Source organism: Lontra canadensis, unplaced genomic scaffold, assembly GCF_010015895.1.
Source record: "Lontra canadensis isolate GAN:19392208 unplaced genomic scaffold, GSC_riverotter_1.0 scaffold4, whole genome shotgun sequence".
NCBI classification, from domain to species: Eukaryota; Metazoa; Chordata; class Mammalia; order Carnivora; family Mustelidae; genus Lontra; species Lontra canadensis.
Genome location: NW_022630998.1, coordinates 33,397,131 through 33,419,423, shown reverse-complemented (window position 1 = coordinate 33,419,423; position 22,293 = coordinate 33,397,131). Strand labels below are relative to the sequence as shown.

The following is a 22,293-nucleotide window of genomic DNA, read 5'->3' as shown; positions in this document are numbered from 1 at the left end:
GTGGAGTGGTAGAGGGAGAAGCAGAATCCCCACTAAGTGCAGAGCCCCCGTGGGGCTCTGTCCCAGATCATGACCTGAACCAAAGTCAGATGCTTAATCTAATTGAGCTACCCAGATGCCCCTCTAGTCATTCTTGATCCCTTCTTGTGCCTTGCTATTGTTCGTTCATAACACTGCTTATTATAAATTGCTCATTGTGTGCTGGCTTCTGAACCAGGTGTGCTTGCACCTAGTATATTTCCCCCTCTATCTGGAAACCTCTTCATTTGCTTAAGGAGCAGTATACTGTTTTTTGTATATTTTTGTATATTTGTATATTTTTGTATATTGTTTTCAAGATCAAAACCAAATGTTATCTTCCTCTAGGTTATATTTCCTGGTGATTAAAATTTTATTTTGGGTTCAGACTGGTCTTTTAATTTGTTAATTGCACCATTTAGAGAATATGGCCTGTATTATTTCTACCTCTTAAAATTTTTTTTACAACTTTTTTGGTGGCTCATGATAGTTGATTAGTTTTTTAGAAATATGCCAGGGTGGATTAATACCTTCCTCTGTGTTTTTTTCATCATCCTAATAAGATGCTCTCATTTAATTTTTTTAAGCAGTCTTTTCACACTATATGATAAAGCAGGATGGAGTGCACAGAGGATCCATTCCTAGTCTTCCTGGATTTCACCTTTCTTCCATGTTAAACATACCTGTGTAGTGTTTTTATATGCTTTTTTATTAATACTGTCACATCTGTGAATTTTACTTTAGCATTCATCTAGTACCTCCTGTCCATCATTCGATTTTTAGCTCTGCTTTGTTCTCTTGTTTTTGTTTTTGTTTTTTTTTAAGATTTTATTTATTTATTTGACAGATCACAAGTAGGCAGAGAGGCAGGCAGAGAGAGAGGAGGAAGCAGGCTCCCTGCTGAGCAGAGAGCCTGATGCGGGGCTCTATCCCAGGACCCCCCAGGACCCCGGGATCATGACCCAAGCTGAAAGCAGAGGCTTTAACCCACTGAGCCACCCAGGCGCCCCTGTTCTTTTGTTTTATTTGTAACTCTTGCAAGTAATCATTAATTTTGTCTGTTACTTTTGTCCAGAGATCTTTAGTACATAGATGGGCTGATTTTTATAAATTATCAGTCTTAAAAATCTGAGTTTTCAATTATTTATGTCAGTTATAAAATAAGTATTTAGTGATACAAATAATTTTTAACCTGAAAATATAATTATCATAAAGAAGGAAATATATTTCTTGTTATCTCAGCACCCCAAAATAACATCTTTATATTTTGCTGTATGTACTTTATTTATATATGGAGGAGGGAAAGGGTGAAAAAGAAGATAGAGAAAGGAATGGGGAACAAATTTCTGTGTCAGATGTCTTTAACATTTTTATTAATTTATTTTTTTATAAGTTAATGGCTTGTACTCTAGGGCAAGAGAAAACAAGTATTGTTTGTTTTAGCATGAGACACAATGCCTGCCTGATTGTGAACATTCAGTAAATGTTTAAGGAATGAAGAAAGAAAAAGAAAGCGGCTCCTGGGTGGCTCAGCCCTTAAGCATCTGCCTTAGGCTCAGGTCATAGTCCCAGGGTCCTGGGATTGAGCCCTGCATTGGGCTCCCTGTTCAGCAGGAGAAGCCTGCTTCTCCCTCTTCCACTCCCCCTGCTTGTGTTCCCTCTCTCATTGTTTCTGTCAAATAAAATCTTTTAAAAAGAGAGGAAGAAGAAAAGAAAGAAATGGCCCTCTTAATTTTTCTTTTTTTCTCTCTAAAGATTTCCATGGAGAATGATTATCTGGGTCCCCGAAGAATTGAAAGTCTACAAAAAGAAGATGCTGATTGGCAGCGAAAAGCTCACATGGCTGTGCTGTCTATTCAAGATCTTACTGTCAAGTATTTTGAAATCACAGCGAAAGCACAAAAAGGTGAGTTTCCTAGTAAAGTTATTCTTGTTAGATATTTTTGAAAATGACTGAAATATTTCATGTTTGCAGGAGTTCTATAGAATAATGTATAAAGACTACTCATAGTCCTAGTAGATAAAAAAGATCACTATTAGTAAATTATGGTAGATCCTTTCAGTCTTTTCTGGGCATGTGTTTACACATACTCCACCTTTAAAAAATAGTAATTGGGTGTTAGTGTAGCATAAGTCAATTCTGACACTAACCTGTTACCCCACAGCTTATGCGATGAAACTGCCCACATTTAAGACACTACTTGGAACCTTAGAGGGTCCCTGGGCCTTCTGCACTTCTCACCAACTGATGACAAACTTGGGGGTTTGCATGGCCTTTTTAGGTTTGATCATTTGCTACAATGACTCACAGAACTCAGGAAAGTACATGCTTAGGATTACAGTTTATAAATTATAAAAATCAAGACAAGCCAAATGAAGAGAGTCATAGGGCAAGGTCTTTGAAGGTCCATTCCTTTCAACTTCCTTCCATGGGTGGCCACGAAAATCCTTCAATAGCAGTTTAATCTTTGAATTGTTATTTATATTTCCTGAAGTTAGTTTCTGTACTCTTCCAAATAGTCAAAACCTAGTAAAATTATTTTATGTACTTGGATTTCTTTCTGGACTCTCTTTTCCAATGATAAGCCTTTTCTTATGCTCTGATTAATGATAATAGCTTCATAATGAAATTTATTACCTACATTATCAATTAACCCTCATTATTATTCAGAAATCTTTTGGGTGTATAGTCAGTTACTCTTCTCTAAGATAGTACTATCATCCTTTTTGAAAAATCATTTCTTCCCAAACTAATGTAATTCTTATCAGAACTGCAATATTGTAGACTTTGACAAGAGGATTTTCATATTCATGGGAGGAGTAAATGCTTTCTTTTCTTTTCTTTTTTTTTTTTTTTTTTTTTTAAAGAGTTTATTTATTTGACAGAGAGAGATCACAAGTAGAGAGAGCGAGGAGGAAGCAGGCTCACTGCCTAGCAGAGAGCCCGATGTGGGACTTGATCCCAGGACCCTGAGATCATGACCTGAGCTGAAGGCAGAGGCTTAACCCACTGAGCCACCCAGGCAGCCCCTTCTTTTTTTATTTTTAAAGATTTTATTTATTTTGAGAGAGAAAGAAAGCACAAGCAGGGGAAGTGCAGAGGGAGGAGAAGCAGGCTCCCTGCTGAGCAGGGGACCCATTGCAGGGCTTTATCCCAGGACCCCGTGATTGTGACCTGAGCTGAAGGCAGACACTCAACTAACTAAGCCACCTGGGTGCCCCACAGAAGTGGTTTTTAACTAAAGGTGATTGTGCCATGCAAAAGGACATTTAACAGTCTCTGGGGACATTTTGGTTGTCACAACTACTAAGAGTGTTACTAGCATTTAGTAGAGCCATGGATTAAGTGAAACATCTTATGTTACATAGGACAGCCCAGTCTATGACAAAGAATTTTCTGGCTCAGAAGGTCTAAAGTGCTGAGTTTGAGAAGCTTTATCTTCTTAAAAAAAAAAAAAAATGCATGGTTAATCATATCAGTAAATGCTGAAAAAGCATTTGACGAAATACAACATGCTGTGTGTGATGAAAACACTCAGCAAACTAGGAATAGAAAAGAACTTCTGTAAGTCTGATAAAGCACATCTGCAAAAACCCTATAGCCAACATTGCATTTAATGTGGAAGACTGAATGCTTCCCCCCCAAAATAGGTACAAAGTGTAGGATGTTTACTCTTGACCCCTCTTTCTTATTCAGCGTAATATAATAAATCTTAGTTGTAATAAGGCAAGAAGAAGAAATAAAAAGATTCTAGTTGGAAAGGAAGAAATAAAGTGGTTCCTATTTTAGATAATACTGTTCATGTTGAAAATTGTATGGAATCTGTATTTATTTATTAATTTATTAAAAGATTTTGTTTATTTATTTGATGGAGAGAAACACAGTGAGAGAAAGAATACAAGCAGGGGGAGTGGGAGAGGAAGAAGCAGGCTTCCCGCTGAGCAGAGAGCCCGATGCTCGGGGCTCCATCTCAGGACCCTGGGATCATGACCTGAGCCGAAGGCAGATGCTTAACCACTGAGCCACCCAGGCACCCCTGGAATCTATTTTTAAAAACTTCAGGGGCGCCTGGGTGGCTCAGTGGGTTGAGGCCTCTGCCTTCGGCTCGGGTCATGATCCCAGGGTCCTGGAATCGAGCCCCTCATCGGGCTCTCTGCTCAGCAGGGATCCTGCTTCCCCTCCTTCTCTCTCTGCCTGCTTCTCTGCCTACTTGTGATCTCTGTCAAATAAATAAATAAATATATTTTAAAAAAATAATAAAATACAATAAAAATAGAAAAAATAAAAACTTCAGACTACCAAGTGACTTTCTCAGGGTAACAGGAAATAAAATGGTCAGCACCCAAAAATGTATCCTATTTATATAGGCAATGAATAGTTGGAAATAGAAATTTTTTAAAAAATTCCATTTATAATAAGTCTGACAAAACATGTACAGGATTCATAATGCTTACAATTAGATAATATGAGGAAGAAATCATAGATCTAAGTAAATGGATAGACATGTTGTGTTCATGTATTGGAACATCCAACATAGTAATGATGTCTGTTCTCTCCAAAGCAATCTATAGACTCAACAGAGTACCTGCCAAAAAGCAGGACTTTTTCCTATAAACATAAACAGCCTGATTCCAATTTACATGGAAAAGCAAAGGAACTAAAATACCTAAAACAGTTTAGAAAAATAGAAAACCGGAGACATATTACCTGACTTTATAAATTATAGAGCCACTGTGACATGGTATAATGGAAGGGATAGACTGTGAATCAGTGGGTTAGAACAGAGAATAATAAACTCACAACACATGGCCATTTACTCTGCAAATTAGTGCCAGAAAAGATGTTCAAGGCCATCAGTCATTAATATGCAAATTAAATCACAACGAGATAGCAACACATGCCTATTAGAATGGCTAAAATAAAAAAAAATACAATATCAAGGGTAGACAAGGATGTAGAATAACTAAAGAACCCTCCTTCTATTGCTGGCTGTAATGCAAAATTGTATAGTCTCTGGAAAATGAATGCAATTTTTAAAATATTTTATTTATTTATTTGAAGTAGATGGAGTGAAAGAGAGCACATGCAGAGGGAGAGAGAAAAGCAGACTCCCTTTAATACCAGGACTGTGGGATCATGACCCAAGCCGAAGGCAGATGCTTAACTAACTGAGCCACCCAGGTGCGGTGCAATTTCTTAGTAAGTTAAAGATGTGCTTACTGTATGAACTAAGAATTGCATTGTGGGTATTCGCCTTAGAGCATCATGACAATTTAAAAAATAAGTGATAAATACGGTACATTAAAATGTTAGTAGTAGGGGCACCTGGGTGGCTCAGTGGGTTAAAAGCCTCTGCCTTCCGCTCAAGTCATGATCCCAGGGTCCTGGGATTGAGCCCCGAGTTGGGCTCTCTGCTCGGCAGGGGGCCTGCTTCCCTTCCCCTCTCTCTGCCTGCCTCTCTGCCTACCTGTGATCTCTGTCTGTCAAATAAATAAATAAAATCTTTTAAAAAAAATTAGTAGTAGTTCATTTTAAGGTTTAAAGATGTCTTTTCCTACTGTAAACCGTTTTTATGAAATAATTTTCAGTAAATTTGGTGTAGAGTCTGCTTTCTGTGCTTTCTAGTTGCACTAGTGTTCTAAAAGAGAAAGTTTGCATTATGGTTAAAAATATATAACCATTATAGGGGCACCTGGGTCGTTCAGTTGGTTAAGCTTTTGACTCTTAATTTTGGCTCAGATCAGGATCTCAGGCTCCTGGGATCCAGCCCCATGTTGGGCTCCTTGCTCAGTGGGGAGTCTGATTAAAATTCTCTCCCTCTCCAAAGAATCTGTACTCAGAAAACTATGGAATACTCATGAAAGAAATTGAGGAAGGCACAAAAAATGGAAAAACGTTCCATGCTCATGAATTGGAAGAACAAATATTATGAAAATGTCTATGCTACTTAGAGCAGTCTACACATTTAATGTGATCCCTATCAAAATACTATCAACTTTTTTCAAAGAAATGGAACGAATAGTCCTAAAATGGATATGGAACTAGAAAAGACCCCAGATAGCCAGAGGAGTGTTGAAAAAGAAAACCAAAGCTGGCAGCATCACAATTCCAGTCTTCAAGCTCTATTACAAAGCTGTCATCATCAAGACAGTAGGGTACTGGCACAAAAACAGACACATAGATAATGGAACAGAATATAGAACCCAGAAATGGACCCTCAATTCTATGGTCAACGAATCTTTGACAAAGCAGGAAAGAATGTCCAGTGGAAAAAAGACAGTCTCTTCAACAAATGGCGTTGGGAAGATTGGACAGCCACATGCAGAAGAATGAAATTGGACAATTTCCTTACACCAAACACAAAAATAGACTCAAAATGGATGAAAGACCTCAATGTGAGACAGGAATCCATCAAAATCCTAGAGGAGGGGGAGGAGTCAAGGTGGCGGAGAAGTAGCAGGCTAAAACTACTTAGGTAGCAGGAGATCATCTAGATAGCTTATCTAAAGATGCAAACACCTACAGATCCAATGGGAGATCGAAGAGAAGAACAGCAATTCTAGAAACAGAAAATCAACCACTCTCTGAAAGGTAGGACTGGCGGAGAAGTGAATCCAAAGCGACGGGAAGATAGACCGCGGCAGGAGGGGCCAGCTCCCGGCAAGCGGCGGAGCAACGGAGCACAAAATCAGGACGTTTAAAAGTCTGTTCCCCTGAGGGACATCGCTCCAGAGGCTTAACCGGGGTGAAGCCCACGCGGAGTCAGCGTGGCCTCAGGTCCCGCAGGGTCACAGAAGGATCAGGGGTGGCTGAGTGTCGCAGAGCTTGCAGGTATTAGAACGGGGAAGCCGGCTACAGAGACAGAGCCAGGGAGTGAGCTCTAAGCTCAGGGTTACCTTGAACCGGTCGCAGGCTCGGTCAGCTCGGAGCGCGGCCGGAGGCCAGGGTGACGGGAGTAATTGGGCGCTGTTCTCTGAGGGCGCACTGAGGAGTGGGGCCCCGGGCTCTCGGCTCCTCTGGGCCGGAGACTGGGAGGCCGCCATCTTCATTCCCGTCCTCCGGAACTCTACGGAAAGCGCTCAGGGAACAAAAGCTCCCGAAAGCAAACTCGAGCGGATTACTCAGCCCGGCCCCTGGTAAGGGCGGTGCAACTCCGCCTGGGGCAAAGACGCTTGAGAATCACTACAACAGGCCCCTCCCCCAGAAGATCAACAAGAAACCCAGCCAGGACCAAGTTCACCTACCAAGGAGCGCAGGTTCAATACCAAGGAGAGCAGCAGAATTCCAGAGGAGAAAGCAAAGTACGGAACTCATGGCTTTCTCCCCATGATTCTTTAGCCTGGCAGTTAATTTAATTTTTTTTCTTTTTCAATTTTTTTTTCTCTTCTTCTAATTTTTTTTTAACTTTTACCCTTTTCTTTTTTAACATTTTTAACTAGTTTATCTAATATATATATATATTTTTTTCTTTTTTATATTTTTTCTTTATTCGTTTTCTTTTTTTAATTGTTTTTTTTTTTCCCTTTTTTTCCCCCCCCCCCTCACGATTTGGGATCTCTTCTGATCTGGTTAAAGCATATTTTCCTGGGGTTGTTGCCACCCTTTTAGTATTTTACTTGCTCCTTCATATACTCTTATCTGGACAAAATGACAAGGTGGAAAAATTCACCACAAAAAAAAAGAACAAGAGGCAGTACCAAAGGCTAGGGACCTAATCAATACAGACATTGGTAATATGTCAGATCTAGAGTTCAGAATGACGATTCTCAAGGTTCTAGCTGGGCTCGAAAAAGTCATGGAAGATATTAGAGAAACCCTCTCGGGAGATATAAAAGCCCTTTCTGGAGAAATAAAAGAACTAAAATCTAACCAAGTTGAAATCAAAAAAGCTATTAATGAGGTGCAATCAAAAATGGAGGCTCTCACTGCTAGGATAAATGAGGCAGAAGAAAGAATTAGCGATATAGAAGACCAAATGACAGAGAATAAAGAAGCTGAGGAAAACAGGGACAAACAGCTACTGGACCACGAGGGCAGAATTCGAGAGATAAGTGACACCATAAGACGAAACAACATTAGAATAATTGGAATTCCAGAAGAAGAAGAAAGAGAGAGGGGAGCAGAAGGTATATTGGAGAGAATTATTGGTGAGAATTTCCCCAATATGGCAAAGGGAACAAGCATCAAAATCCAGGAGGTTCAGAGAACCCCCCCCCTCAAAATCAATAAGAATAGGTCCACACCCCGTCACCTAATAGTCAAATTTACAAGTCTTAGTGACAAAGAGAAAATCCTGAAAGCAGCCCGGGAAAAGAAGTCTGTAACATACAATGGTAAAAATATTAGATTGGCAGCAGACTTATCCACAGAAACCTGGCAGTCCAGAAAGAGCTGGCATGATATATTCAGAGCACTAAACGAGAAAAACGTGCAGCCAAGAATACTATATCCAGCTAGGCTATCATTGAAAATATAAGGAGAGAGAAAAAGCTTCCAGGACAAAGAAAAACTGAAAGAATTTGCAAACACCAAACCAGCTCTACAGGAAATATTAAAAGGGGTCCTCTAAGCAAAGAGAGAGCCTAAAAGTAGTAGATCAGAAAGGAACAGAGACAATATACAATAATAGTCACCTTACAGGCAATACAATGAGACTAAATTCGTATGTCTCAATAGTTACCCTGAATGTTAATGGGCTAAATACCCCAATCAAAAGACACAGGGTATCAGAATGGATAAAAAAAAAAAACAAAACCCATCTATATGTTGCCTACAAGAAACTCATTTTAAACCCAAAGACACCTCCAGATTTAAAGTGAGGGGGTGGAAAAGAATTTACCATGCTAATGGACATCAGAAACATAAGAAAGCAGGAGTGGCAATCCTTGTATCAGACATAAGAAAGCAGGAGTGGCAATCCTTGTATCAGATCAATTAGATTTTAAGCCAAAGACTATAATAAGAGATGAGGAAGGACACTATATCATACTCAAAGGATCTGTCCAACAAGAAGATCTAACAATTTTAAATATCTATGCCCCTAACGTGGGAGCAGCCAACTATAGAAACCAATTAATAACAAAATCAAAGAAACACATCAACAATAATACAATAATAGTAGGGGATTTTAACACTCCCCTCACTGAAATGGACAGATCATCCAAGCAAAAGATCAACAAGGACATAAAGGCCTTAAATGACACACTGCACCAGATGGACATCACAGATCTATTCAGAACATTTCATCCCAAAGCAACAGAATACACATTCTTCTCTAGTGCACATGGAATATTCTCCAGAATAGATCACATCCTCGGTCCTAAATCAGGTCTCAACCGGTATCAAAAGATTGGGATCATTCCCTGCATATTTTCAGACCACAATGCTCCGGAGCTAGAATTCAATCACAAGAGGAAATTTGGAAAGAACCCAAATACATGGAGACTAAACAGCATCCTTCTAAAGAATGAATGGGTCAACGAGAAAATTAAAGAAGAATTGATGTTGGTTTAACATCGGCAGATCAATGTGATACAACACAGTAATAAAGGGAAGAACAAGAACCATATGATACTCTCAATAGATGCTGAAAAAGCATTTGACAAAGTACAGCATCCCTTCTTGATCAAAACTCTTCAAAGTGTAGGGATAGAGGGCACATACCTCAATATTATCAAAGCCATCTATGAAAAACCCACTGCAAATATTCTCAGTGGAGAAAAACTGAAAGCTTTTCCACTAAGGTCAGGAACACGGCAGGGATGTCCATTATCACCAATGCTATTCAACATAGTACTAGAAGTCCTAGCCTCAGCAATCAGACAACAAAAAGAAATTAAAGGCATCCAAATCGGCAAAGAAGAAGTCAAACTACCACTCTTTGCAGATGATATGATACTATATGTGGAAAACCCAAAAGACTCCACTCCAAAACTGCTAGAACTGGTACAGGAATTCAGTCAAGTGTCAGGATATAAAATCAATGCACAGAAATCAGTTGCATTTCTCTACACCAACAACAAGACAGAAGAAAGAGAAATTAAGGAGTCAATCCCATTTACAATTGCACCCAAAACCATAAGATACCTAGGAATAAACCTAACCAAAGAGGCTAAGAATCTATACTCAGAAAACTATAAAGTACTCATGAAAGAAATTGAGGAAGACACAAAGAAATGGAAAAATGTTCCATGCTCCTGGATTGGAAGAATAAATATTGTGAAAATGTCTATGCTACCTAAAGCAATCTACACATTTAATGCAATTCCTATCAAAGTACCATCCATTTTTTTCAAAGAAATGGAACAAATAATCCTAAAATTTATATGGAACCAGAAAAGACCTCGAATAGCTAAAGGAATATTGAAAAAGAAAGCCAAAGTTGGTGGCATCACAATTCCGGACTTCAAGCTCTATGACAAAGCTGTCATCATCAAGACAGCATGGTACTGTCACAAAAACAGACACATAGATCAATGGAACAGAATAGAGAGCCCAGAAATAGACCCTCAACTCTATGGTCAACTAATCTTCGACAAAGCAGGGAAGAATGTCCATTGGAAAAAAGACAGCCTCTTCAGTAAATGGTGTTGGGAAAATTGGACAGCCACATGCAGAAAAATGAAATTGGACCATTTCCTTACACCACACACGAAAATAGACTCAAAATGGATGAAGAACCTCAATGTGAGAAAGGAATCCATCAAAATCCTTAAGGAGAACACAGGCAGCAACCTCTTCGACCTCAGCTGCAGCAACATCTTCCTAGGAACATCGCCAAAGGCAAGGGAAGCAAGGGCAAAAATGAACTATTGGGATTTTATCAAGATCAAAAGCCTTTGCACACCAAAGGAAGCAGTTAACAAAACCAAAAGACAACTGACAGAATGGGAGAAGATATTTGCAAATGACATATCAGATAAAGGGCTAGTGTCCAAAATCTATAAAGAACTTAGCAAACTCAACATGCAAAGAACAAATAATCCAATCAAGAAATGGGCAGAAGACATGAACAGACATTTCTGCAAAGAAGACATCCAGATGGCCAACAGACACATGAAAAAGTGCTCCATATCACTCGGCATCAGGGAAATACAAATCAAAACCACAATGAGATATCACCTCACACCAGTCAGAATGGCTAAAATGAACAAGTCCGGAAATGACAGATGCTGGCGAGGATGCAGAGAAAGGGGAACCCTCCTACACTGTTGGTGGGAATGCAAGCTGGTGCCACCACTCTGGAAAACAGCATGGAGGTTCCTCAAAATGCAATTGCACTACTGGGTATCTACCCTAAAGATACAAACATAGTGATCCGGAGGGACACGTGCACCTGAATGTTTATAGCAGTAATGTCCACAATAGCCAAACTATGGAAAGAACCTAGATGTCCATCAACAGACGAATGGATAAAGAAGGTGTGGTATATATACACAATGGAATGCTATGCAGCCATCAAAAGAAATGAAATCTTGCCATTTGTGATGACATGGATGGAACTAGAGGGTATCATGCTTAGCGAAATAAGTCAATCGGAGAAAGACAACTATCATATGATCTCCCTGATATGAGGAAGAGGAGATGCAACATGGGGGGTTCAGGGGGTAGGAGAGGAGTAAATGAAACAAGATGGGATTGGGAGGGAGACAAACCATAAGTGACTCTTAATCTCACAAAACAAACTGAGGGTTGCTGGGGGGAGGGGGTTTGGGGGGCGTGGGGTTATGGACATTGGGGAGGGTATGTGCTATGGTGAGTGCTGTGAAGTGTGTAAACCTGGCGATTCACAGACCTGTACCCCTGGGGATAAAAATATATGTTTATTAAACAAAAAAAAAAATCCTAGAGGAGAACACAGGCAGCAACCTCTTGGACCTCAGCCGCATCAACTTCTTCCTAGATGCATCACAAAAGGCAAGGGAAGCAAGGGCAAAAATGAACTGATGGACCTCATCAAGATAAAAAGCTTTTGCACAGCAAAGGATACAGTCAACAAAACCAAAAGGCAGCAGACGGAATGGGAGAAGATACTTGCAAATGACATATCAGATAAAGGGCTAGTATCCAGAATCTATAAATCTATAAAGAACTTACCAAACTCAACATCGGAAGAACAAAGACTCCAATCAAGAAATGGGCAGAAGACCTGAACAGACATTTCTGCAAAGAAGACATCCAAATGGCCAAGAGACACATGAAAAAGTATTCAATATCACTTGACATCAGGGAAATACAAATCAAAACCACAGTGAGATACCACCTCACATCAGTCAGAATGGCTAAATTTAACAAGTCAGGAAATGACAGGTGTTGGCAAGAATGCAGAGAAGCGGGGTGGGGGGTACTCCTGGGTGGCTCAGTGGGTTGAGCCTCTACCTTCGGCTCAGGTCATGCTCTTAGGGTCCTGGGATCGAGCCCCGTATCTCTGCTCGGCAGGGGACCTGCTTCCCCCCAACCCCTCTGCCTGCCTCTCTGCCTATTTGTGATCTCTCTCTGTCAAAATAAATAAATAAAATCTTAAAAAAAAAAAGAAGAAGAAGAATGCAGAGAAAGGGGAACCCTCCTATACTGTTGGTGGGAATACAGCCTGGTGTAGCCGCTCTGGAAAACAGTATGGAGGTCCCTTAGAAAATTGGAAACAGCTACCCTACGACCCAGCAATTGCACTACTGGGTATTTACCCTAACAATACAAATGCAGTAATCTGAAGGAGCATGTGCACCCCAATCTTTAAAGCAGCAGTGTCTACAATAGCCAAACTATGGAAAGTGCCTAGATGTCCATCAGCAGATGAATGGATATAGAAGAGGTAGTATATATATAAAGTGGAATATTATGCAGCCATCAAAAAAATGAAATCTTGCCATTTGCAATGACCTGGATGAAACTAGAGGTTATTACGCTAAATGAAAAAGGTCAGTCAGAGAAAGGTAATTACCATTATCATCTCACTGATATGAGGAATTTGAGAAACAAGACAGAGGATCATAGAGGAAGGGAGGGGAAAATGAGACAAGATGAAACCAGAGAGGGAGACAAACCAGAAGAGACTCTTAATCTCAGGAAACAAACTGAGGGTTCTTGGAGTGGAGGGGGTAGGAGGGATGGGGTGGCTGGGTGATTGGGGAGGGTATGTGCTAAATGGTGAGTGCTGTGAATTGTGTAAGACCGATGAATCACAGACCTATATCCCTGAAACAAATAATAAATTATATGTTAATTTTTAAAAAGTGAAAAGAAAAAAATAAAATTCCCTCTCTCTCTGCTCCTTCCCTTCTCTCTTTCTCAAATAAATAAATTTTAAAATATGTAAGCATTATAGAAAATTTAGAATATTAGTGGGGGGAACCCTGCATATATTTGTAATCTTTCTGCCTGTGCAACCACTTTGTGGTTCTATCATGTTTTTTTTCCTATATATGGCTTATTACAGTGATTGCAGTGATTCCATACGTATTTTTTATATATGATATGTATTTCTGGCTCTATACAATTTTGATGATTGCTCTTATTTTATACTTCTCCCATTTTAAGCAAAACATTTTTGTATATGTCAGGCATCATTATAGGGTTCCAAATTCTTCATTAGAGTCACTGTAGACTTCTTTATATCTCAATTCTGTTGACTTTATCCTGGCAGGAAGCTTTCGAACCCAAACAGAGATATATTTGCTTGGCTATTTAATTTTCCTTTATTTTCCTTTTCTGAGTGTGTTTCCTTCTTCCCATGTCAGGGAAACAGAATGAACTCTCTGTGGCTTTATGGTGCTGATAGTAATAGCTGTCCTTTATATTTCCAATCAGAAGGTAACTTTCTAATTTCTCATTTTAGAGGAAGAGTAAAACATGCCCTTTTATTTTACTTTTTTTCATTTGTAGAGGCAGATATCCACCTAATTTCATGTATTATTGTTAGCTTTTAGTCTAAAGATTGATTTATTTATTTTAGAGGGAGATTGAGAGAGAGGGAGGGAGTGAGTGTGTGAGTAGGAAGGGCAAAGGGAAAAGGAAAGAGAATATTCAGCAGACCTTGTGTTGATCACAGAGCTGGAGGTGGGGCCCAATCTCATGACCCTGAGCTGAAATCAAGAGTCAGTTTCTTAACTGTGCCACACAGGTACCCCTGTTATTGCTTAGCCTTTTTTTTTTTTTTTAAGATTTTATTTATTTGGCAGAGAAAGACACAGAAGGGGAACAGAACCAGGGGGAGTGGGAGAGGGAGAAGCAGACTCCCCACTGAGTAGGGAGCCCGATGTGGGGCTCAATCCTAGGACCCTGGGATAATGACCAGAGCTGAAGGCAGGGGCTTAACAACTGAGCCACCCAGGCGCCCCTGATCCTTAGCTTTTAAAACTATCTTAAATGGGCTCATTTCTGACAGGTATACATGTTATCATATTAAACTTTTTAAAAATAAACAAACTTATTTTGTGAACACCAGAACTGCATTGCCTTCAGAGCTTTTTTTACATGTACAGATTATCATACACTATTACTAGAGAGTTGTTTCCCTGAAAATGTGAAAGGTCCACTTAGCAAAAATCTTTATGACTGCCAGCAGAGGGAGAGAAGAATCTGTTTTAGAGATATCCCAATAGTGTTCTAGGAGTATTCCAAGCATTTTACATTCACAAACAGTTTTCTCTGTTACTCTTAATATTTCTGAGCTTTTGGGGAAAATAATTTCAAGTGAAGAGAGTAACAGTGAAATGTAAGAATATGTTCTAGCCAAGGTATTAAAGGACAAAGTATCTCAATTAGCTCCTGTGGTAACAACATGAGACTGAATTAGGACAGGAAGCTGCTCCTGACACTAAAGTGGAGAATAAGAGAGTGATGGTGCCATGTGAAGTGAAAGAAATGTTTGAATAACTGTCATTATCTCATGCACTTTCCACAAAAACTTTTGGACTAGATACTATATTTCTTTTTTTCATAAGCAGGGGAATTGAGCCCCAGAACAATGAAGTTTCTTGCCAAGAGTTACATGTCAGTTACAAGTGAATTTGGGAATTTAACTATTATTTCACTCCAAATCCTCTGATTTTTGTTTTCCTACACTATACTACTATATTGATCTTAGGGTTGCAAAAATAGTATAATACAGTTTTAAAAGATAGGTAGAAATTTAAAATGGCAAAATCATTTGATACTCAGCCAATGAGTAGATTTTGTTAGAAAGTCTAAAATTGAGATTCAGAGCAAGACTATGCGTTGGAAAAAATCCCTTTTATGTTAGCACTTGAAGGCTACAGAAAAACTGAAACCAAAAGAACCGATTTAACTATATTGAGAGGAGAATCTAAGCACAGTTCCTCATCTGTTATAATAGGAACTCAACAGGTAGTTTTTAAAGACTAAATTGAGAAACAGTCAATTTTTAGGGAAAAATACTGGTTTATAAAACCTATTTCTATATGGAAGTAACCACCAGAAATAATTAAAAGTTGTTTACATCCGGTCATTGAGATTAAGGGGTCAGGGAGAGCTGAGCCTGAGAAGCTGCTCTTTTTCTTTAAAAGCCTGCCTATACAGTTTTAATTTTTATGTATGTACATGTATTATTGTAAAAAAAAAATTAAGATTCATAAAACTTGGAGACAGAGATTTAATGAGATATACTTCCTTGCAAAAGATGGTTAGGACTTAGTAGCAGTACAGAATTACCACTTACATATAAAAGATATTACTAGTGAATGTGTAGTAACTTAAAGAGCCAGACTAGTTCAGTGCTAAACAGACTGCTGCCTCTTTTGTAATAAAAGTGTCTCTGACCTCTTAAAGTGGTTCTGCACAAGGGTGGTTGGTTTAATTGTATAGGACCCAGGATAAGCCACGACTGTACTATCAGTGATAAATCTTTAACTGGAGAAGATTCTAGCTCTTTGATTGTCAAAAGTATCTCTTGAGATAGGGCTCTGTTGTGGCAAATAAAAAGTTACTTTTTTCTTTTCCTTTTTGGGGGCTGTGGGAGAGGAAGTTGGGTGTTGGTTGTACTGCTCCAACTCTGACCTCAGAATAAGCTCCATGCTAACACCTAGGATTTATTTTTTCCTTCATCAGATCATTATAGTATTTTTGGAGGAACTCAGAATAAGATTAACATGTGAATTTAAATAATTTCAAGTAATCTTGAATAGTTAAGATTCTCATTTTAGTTAATGTACCCAGGAAAAAATATAAACCTTTATAAAGTATGTATAAAACCTTTGAGGGACGCCTGGGTGGCTCAGTGAGTTAAGCAGCTGCCTTCAGCTCCAGTCATGATCCCAGAGTCCTGGGATGGAGCCCCGCATCAGGCAGGGGAGCATGTTCTCCCTCTGCCTGCCATTCCTCTGCTCGTTTTCACATGTACGCGTGCTCTCGCTCTCTCTCTCTCTTTCGCTTTCTCTCTGACGAATGAATAAAATCTAAAAAAGTAAAAAAAAAAAAAAAAAAAAAAAAAACCTTTGAAATTTAATAACACTAAACATGTAAGAACATTTTTAAAGTTTTTAAAATCTGGGGTGTCTGAATGACTCAGTCGGTTAAGCATCCGCCTTTGCCTCAGGTCATGATCCCCGGATCCTAGGATCAAGCCCCGCGTTGGGTTCTGCTTGTTGGGAAGTCTGCTCTCTCTCCCTCTGCTTGCTGCTCCACCTGCTTGTACTCTGCCAAATAAATAACATCTTCAAAAAATAAATAAAAAAGGAAAGTTTTAATCTGACAGCTCAGTTCCTTATCTTCACAAGTTATTTCTGAGGATGATTATTTAGGATTCTTTTGTTTTTTTTAAGATTTTGTTTATTTATTTGGCAGATCACAAGCAGGCAGAGAGGCAGGCAGAGAGAGAGGAGGAAGCAGGCTCCCTGCTGAGCAGAGAGCCTGATGCAGGGCTCCATCCCAGAACCCTGAGATCATGACCTGAGCCGAAGGCAGAGGCTTAACCCACTGAGCCACCCAGGCACCCCAATTACTTGGGATTCTTATTGAAGATATAGAATCTAAGATACGTTGAGTTATATTTTAGAACTGCTAACAGGTAACTCAAGGGAGTAGGATTTATATGTTTATGTGTGCAGTCAGTGAGATCTAAAACTTTGAAATTTTTAATATCAAGTTGTCTTGTGTCTTAATGTCTCTAAAAATTATTATTAATAGCTGTGTACGATCGAATGCGAGCAGATCAGAAGAAATTTGGTAAAGCATCATGGGCAGCAGCTGCAGAACGTATGGAAAAACTCCAATACGCGGTTTCTAAGGAGACTCTGCAGATGATGAGAGCAAAGGAGATCTGTTTGGAACAGAGGAAACATGCACTAAAAGAAGAGGTAAAAAAAAAAATAAATAAATAAAAAATACACATAAAATTTAAAAAGATTTGTGATTTGTTTTTTATCTTTGTACAAGAGTGGCGCTTTTCTGACACTGCAGGCAGTTGTTAATTTTGCATTGTCTCCATGAGATGATAACAAGAGTTACCCTCCTAATAAAGGAGTTAGACGTATGAGGTACTCTAACAGCATCACAGTGTGGTTGTAGGCTGCAGTGCACTATTAAAACAAAAAGGAGGTTGACATTAGAATTTTCTTGTTGTTTTTAAATTTTTTTGTACTGTAAGGTTCAGTGCTTTATTAAGAAAATTTCAGTGCGCAGAGAAATACAGAAAAATTTTAAGGCAGTAGAATTTTGTTAGAATTGATTATATCATATTCAAACCATTACCTTTTGGAGCTTCCCATTTTATTCCTGCTGGAACAAAAAACAGGAGAGGTCTGCAGCAGAGGTCCAGTTTTCTTGACTACACTCATTAAAACCTCTTCATGAATACCCCTGCAGAAAGGAATAGTTTTAGAAGTCCTTGAGGAGATTGCTGATAAACATATTTAAAATGTATCTAAAATGATTTTTTAAAAATTAACCACTTTTGGGGTATCTGGATAGCTCAGTGAGTTGAGCATCAGGCTCTTGATTTTGACTGGTGGTCTCATGGTTTTGGGATCGAGCCCCACATTGAGTTCAGCATAAAGTCTGCATGGGATTCTCCCTCTCCCTCCCCCCACTGTGTGTGTGTGTCTCTCTCTCTCAAATAAATAAAATCTTAAAAAAAAAAAAAAAACCTAATCACTTTTTTTCATGGTCATCCTGTTCATCAGTGGCTCATACTGTCCAGTGCAACACAGAATATACCATTGATGCCCAGTTGGTGAAAATATTAAAACCATTAGATGTATACTAGTTTTCATTACCTCCAGGCCATTATTTTTAAATGCTATTAAACATGTTATGTTTTATTATTAAATTAGGCCAGAACAGATTGCTTTTTATGAAAGAGTACTCAAATATCTACATTGGTCTTTTGCTAATAGTTTTCTAAGTATGGGAAGCAACAAATCTCCCATCTTGTTCAAGGGTCAACTGTAGTTTTAAAAGTGACTAAAGTTTAAAGCTGGTGTTAAGGATGAACCTAAGAGGGTGTTCTAGATTGTATATAGTATGTAGTAAGACTTTATGGTTTAGGCATGACTATTCAGTTTGTGCCTTTTGTACCAAGAATTAAAACATATTTCAGGGTGCCTGGGTGGCTCAGTCAGTTGGGCATCTGCCTTTGGCTTGGGTCATATTCCCAGGGTCCTGGGATCGAGTCCTGCATCAGGCTCCCTGTCTGGCAGGAAGCCTGCTTCTCATCTCCCCTTGCTCCTGCTCTCTCTATCCAAAAAAAAAAAAAAAAATTTTTTTTCAGAGATGAAAAGTATTTTAATCATTATATAAATTTTGAATTATTTCCCATTATTTTCACTTGAGATAACTGATAATTTATTGTATTATAAGGCAATTCATTGCCTTATTTTATTAAGGCAGTTTTGAAACAGTATGAAGTCATTTTCTTTGGCTAATACAGTATGCGTGAAGTATTTCTAAAACCAAACCACTTCATTTCCTCTTACTAGATCTTCTTAAATCTTCCTTTCTGTTAAAGCCACAGTTCTTCAAGATACTCCAGGCTCAAAACTTCAAATACAAAAAATTTGTATCTTTTTGCCTTTTGGAATTCTCCCCAACTCAAATGTCCCTCCTCAGTTATTTATGCAACAAACATTTATTAAGTGGAGTGTTTTTTATTTTGGGGGGGTGGTTTTGGCCAACAATTTTAATGGGGATAAAGACATGATTAATACCCCTTGTCTTCCCATCTTCCCCCAACACTTTTTAAAGCCTAAATAAGAGTAGCTATAATGTTGAGTTCTTTGTGGTGGGGCAAGACAGGTACAGTGTGGAAATAAGCTGTGAGATAAGCAGGTTTCATTATATATAAAGTGGACCAATGCAGGAGCACTCAGCTGTCCTAGGTGAAGAGAACTGTATGTTCCAGGAGCCGTAGGGGGCAGGGAGGAAGAGTCAGCCTTGTTATCTGGACTAGGAGTCATGAGAGATAAGTTGAAAAATTAATCAAAATTTGGGGCTGTCCTTCTACCTCCTACCAAGGAGTTTGAATTTCACCCTAAAAGCAGTATGAAGTCACTATAATGTTTTCATCAAGGAGCAGCACAACCACATTTATTTTTATGAAATAATGACTCTGACCAGTTCATAGAGAATTGACTGGAGAGTCATTCTTAAATCTAGTCAGTTTCCTTACATGCTTTTCTAATTGTTTCATTGCTGATAGTAGAAAGCAAGACATTTCTCAAAAATGACTAAATACCAGGAATATAGACCCTGCACTCAGTAACAAAAGAGGTTTAAATTGAAGGCAGTAGGGAGTTGGGGAAAGTTTAATCTGTATTTATGTTTTGGAAATCTGAAATTGCTCCTTTAAAACCTACTCAGGTTTGCACAGCATTCCTGGGTAGTTAAGAACTGAGTAAAGGCAAGTTGGTGATGGTCAGATCCAGACTGCACACGCCCGGGCTCCTGAGGGTACATGCATGGGTTGTGCCTTTGTTCAAATAGTACTGCAGTCATCTTGAAACAGCTGGTTAGAGGAGGCAAGAAATGTGGCTTTTTATTGGACAAAGGAGAATGAACTGGTGAGGCATCTGACTTTGTGTTATTTTTAAAAAGCAGTTATACCTCAGAAAGATTGGAATAAAATAATTTGATTGACTAGATTTATTGTACACTTCCCTTTTATCCATGGTTTTGCTTTCCACAGTCAACCATAGTCCTGAAGTAAATGATCCTCCTTTTGATACATTGCCAGAAGATCAGTAGTAGCCAGTGCTGCATCACAATGCCTCCATTTGCCTCACAGTTGAATGGTGAAGAGTGAGCACAGTACAAGAAGATATTTTGAGAGAGAGACCAAATTCACATAACTTATTACAATATATTGCTGTAATTGTTTTATTTTATTGCTATTAATCTCATACTGTGCTCATTTGTAAATTATACTTCATCGTAGGTGTGTATGTATAGGAGAAACAGTATATATAGGTTTCAGTACTATCTGTGGTGTTGGGCATCCACTGGGGGTCTTGGAATGTAGTCTGTATTGTACTTTGTAGACCAGAGTGGTTTTTTAAAACCGCATTAAGACATGACTTGTGTGCACCTGAAACTAATGTAACATTGCCAACTATACTTAAGTTAAAAAAAAATTTCACTATCAATTAAAAAAATTCACTAAACTACGCTTCAATTAAAATATCATACCGTTCACTCATTTAAAGTATATAGGTTCAGTGCTGTTCAGTATACTAACAGAATTATGCATGTCGCCACAAGCAACTTTAGAACATTTTCATCACCCTGGAAATAAACCTGACCCCATAACAGTGATTCCCCATCTCCTCTCTAAACTTTCCTACGTGACCATTAATCTTTCTATAAATCTGCTATATTTCATATAAATGGAAATATTTCATATAAATGGAATCATAAAATATGTGGGGTTGTTTTTTTTTTAACATTTATACTCAGCACAGTGCTTTCACAGTTCATCCCTGCTATAGCATGCATGAGTGTTTAGGTTAGTTTTTTTGTAGAATGATACTATATTCTATGATTAATACCACATTTTGTGCATCCTCCGTCTGTTGATGAACAATTGGGCTCTTTCTACTTCGGGAGGTATAATGAACAATGCTCCTGTAAACATTCATGCCCAGGGTTTTCATTTATCTTGGTATATATATAAGAGCCAAACTGCTATTTAACTTTTTGAGGAACTACCAGATTGTTTTCCTGAGCAGTTGTACATTTACATTCCCACAAGCTGTGTACAGCAGTTAAAATTTCTCCACTTCGTTCATCTCATTATTAATACTTAAAATTTGTCTCTTTTAAATTATAGCATGCTGGTGAGTTTGAAGTGGTTATCTCATTGGGGTTTTTGATTTGCATTTTCTTCATGGTATTAAGTATCTTTCCTTGTGCTTAGGCCTCTTCTTTGGAGAAATGTATACTCAGATCTTTTACCCATTTTAAAATTGGGTGGTTTTTTTTTTATTATTATTTACTAAGTTGAAAGAGTTCTTTATAAATACTAGATAGAAGTCTTGTGTGGGATACATCATGCTTTGAAAGTATTTGCTGCCGTTCTGTGGATTGACCATATTGGTTTTTAGAACACTGGCTATATCTGAGAGTAGTGTACTGCAGTGTGTAGGGGAAAACAAATTGCCTCCTCTTTTTCACTATGTGAAGATTTTTTTAGTCTTTATTGACATTTTAAAAGTGCATATGCTTATCAACTCTTGTTTAAAAAACAGTATGAGGTAACTTATAATTATGGCTATAATTAGTTCTAGAAAGAAGTCTTTTGTTAATGATTTAAATTGTGATTTTACCCTTAGGTTTCATTTGCTACTAGTGTTAAAGGTAAAATTGTAACTTGCATGTCCTAGAACTTTTTCACACTATATTCGGCATCTCTTGGCAAGGATTGCAGTCTCACTTGTATTCTCACTTGTGTTCCTGATTAGCTTTCTCCCTTATATGACTAACTATCTGAATTTCAAGTTCCAGAAGTTTTAGAACTTAAAATCCTAGCATTCTTGTTAGGTTTTTGTTTTTAAATCCTAGCATTTTATTGCCTGTGGAATAGAATAGCATTTTTGTCTTCCTCACATGTACTAGCTTTGTTGTTCTAGCCAGCTGACACTGAGTTACAGGGTACCTAAAAGAATTGCTTGAGGGTAAGAATTCTGATTATTTGCTAATGTAAGAACATTGTTCTTACTGGAGTTGGTCTAGGGTGGTAGAAGAAGGGCTGGGCTAAAATCGGCCCCAAGAGTATGGGATGATAATCTGTGGGGTCATTTTACCTGGGACCACCCCATTACCTTAAT

The 22,293-nt window shown here is 38.5% G+C and overlaps 1 protein-coding gene across 2 annotated transcripts in view; it reads left to right on the top strand.

Annotated features, from left to right (window-relative positions):
• The window catches only part of JMY (junction mediating and regulatory protein, p53 cofactor), a 118,378-nt gene that overhangs the window by 53,574 nt on the left and 42,511 nt on the right, over window positions 1-22,293 (top strand). For both annotated transcript variants that reach the window (XM_032847827.1, XM_032847819.1), the window contains exons 3-4: window positions 1,774-1,924; window positions 17,162-17,331. In XM_032847827.1, coding sequence (XP_032703718.1) covers window positions 1,774-1,924; window positions 17,162-17,331 — 321 coding nt within the window. The remainder of the gene's footprint in view (window positions 1-1,773; window positions 1,925-17,161; window positions 17,332-22,293) is intronic.